Raw genomic sequence first — 1,384 nt, forward strand, 5'->3', positions numbered from 1 at the left:
GGTCTTCAAAGAAGTGGACGCAAACGGTTCTGGTTCAGTGACGTTCGACGAATTTGCTGCGTGGGCTTGTGCTACAAAACTATCATCCGAAGGTGACTCATTATAAAGATAGTAAATATACCAAAAAAAAAATCTTTCGGCAATATGGCGCTGATATTGTACAAGATATCCTTTTTTTTTTGTTGTTTTATTTTTCTGTGGAAATAAAACCACAAATGGTCCACGAACTAAAAATAATCTTCTATTTTTTATAATCTTGTTGAGTATTTTTTTAAGGAGCTTCTGGAAAGAATATATATCCAGATTTGGTCAATGACAGTCTAGACTTTTGGGGGGTTGTGTTATTTTATTTCATTTTTTTTTTGAGGTTTTTGTAGACTAAAAGATACACTGGCTGAACAATTAGAAGGGATTAAAATTTTTTTTTTTTTTTTTTTGGTCCCACCCATCCTCAAGGCCTCCACGCGGAGGGTTTGGAGAAGAAGGGATATTAGAATCTGTCACTTTGTAATTCCTGACGTGTGATTCTATGGACTGAGTAGAGAATTTGATATTTATTGCATTACCTTTAAGTTTCTTGTCTTGGAACGCCCGTGTTGGAAATAATTAGAACTTCGTAGAATATTTGTTTGTTTATTTCGGTATATTTGTCTCAGCTGTTTGACTAAAGTAGGGAACATATTCTTTTGAATTTTATATTGTTTAAATTAATTCAAACACCTATAAAAAATAAATTACTTCATTTTATTCTTATCATGACAATAAATGACTTGAAGCATGTGCTACCTCTTATTTTTCTTCTATTTCATCAAAATTGGATGGGGATAACTACACAAAACAAACACTCGTCTACAGAAAACAAAAACAAAGCAATAAAGAAAAGCAAGAATAATGGGGTTTTGTGGATCAAAGAGCAGTACCTCCAGCAAGGAGGGTAAGTCTTCCCAGGACCGCAAGGTTGCATGGGAGCGTATCCGGCAGGTAATTCCCCGTGAAAAGACACCTGAGGCGAAGCAGCGACGCATCGACTTGTTTAAGAAGTTCGACAAAAACAATTCTGGGAAGCTGTCTTATGATGAGGTGTATGAAGGTTGTTTGAATGTGCTGAAGCTGGATGAATTCACTACACGGCTACGGGACATCACGAAGCGTGCGTTCAACAGGGCAAAGGACATGGGTAACAAGGTGGCGAACAAGGGTTCTGAGGACTTTGTTGAATTCATGGAGTTCCGTTTGTTTCTGTGCTACGTGTACGACTACTTTGATTTGATGGTGATGTTCGATAAAATCGACACCTCCGGCAACATGCTGATTGATGAGAAGGAGTTCAAGAAGGCCGTGCCGAAGCTTGAAAAGTGGGGTGCTAAGATCGATGATCCCAGCA

At 38.0% G+C, this 1,384-nt stretch overlaps 1 protein-coding gene across 1 annotated transcript; it reads left to right on the top strand.

Moving 5' to 3' along the window:
* Nucleotides 1-891: 891 nt before the first annotated feature.
* On the top strand, nucleotides 892-1,383 carry TM35_000101870 (flagellar calcium-binding protein; the record flags this gene model as incomplete). The annotated part of the gene is made up of 1 exon (XM_029024678.1): nucleotides 892-1,383. A coding segment is annotated over one exon (492 nt), but the record flags the coding sequence as incomplete, so codon positions are not given.
* Between the last annotated feature and the right edge of the window lies 1 nt (nucleotide 1,384).

This window comes from Trypanosoma theileri (genome assembly GCF_002087225.1).
Source record: "Trypanosoma theileri isolate Edinburgh chromosome Unknown TM35_Tth_10_V1, whole genome shotgun sequence".
Classification (NCBI taxonomy): Eukaryota; Euglenozoa; class Kinetoplastea; order Trypanosomatida; family Trypanosomatidae; genus Trypanosoma; species Trypanosoma theileri.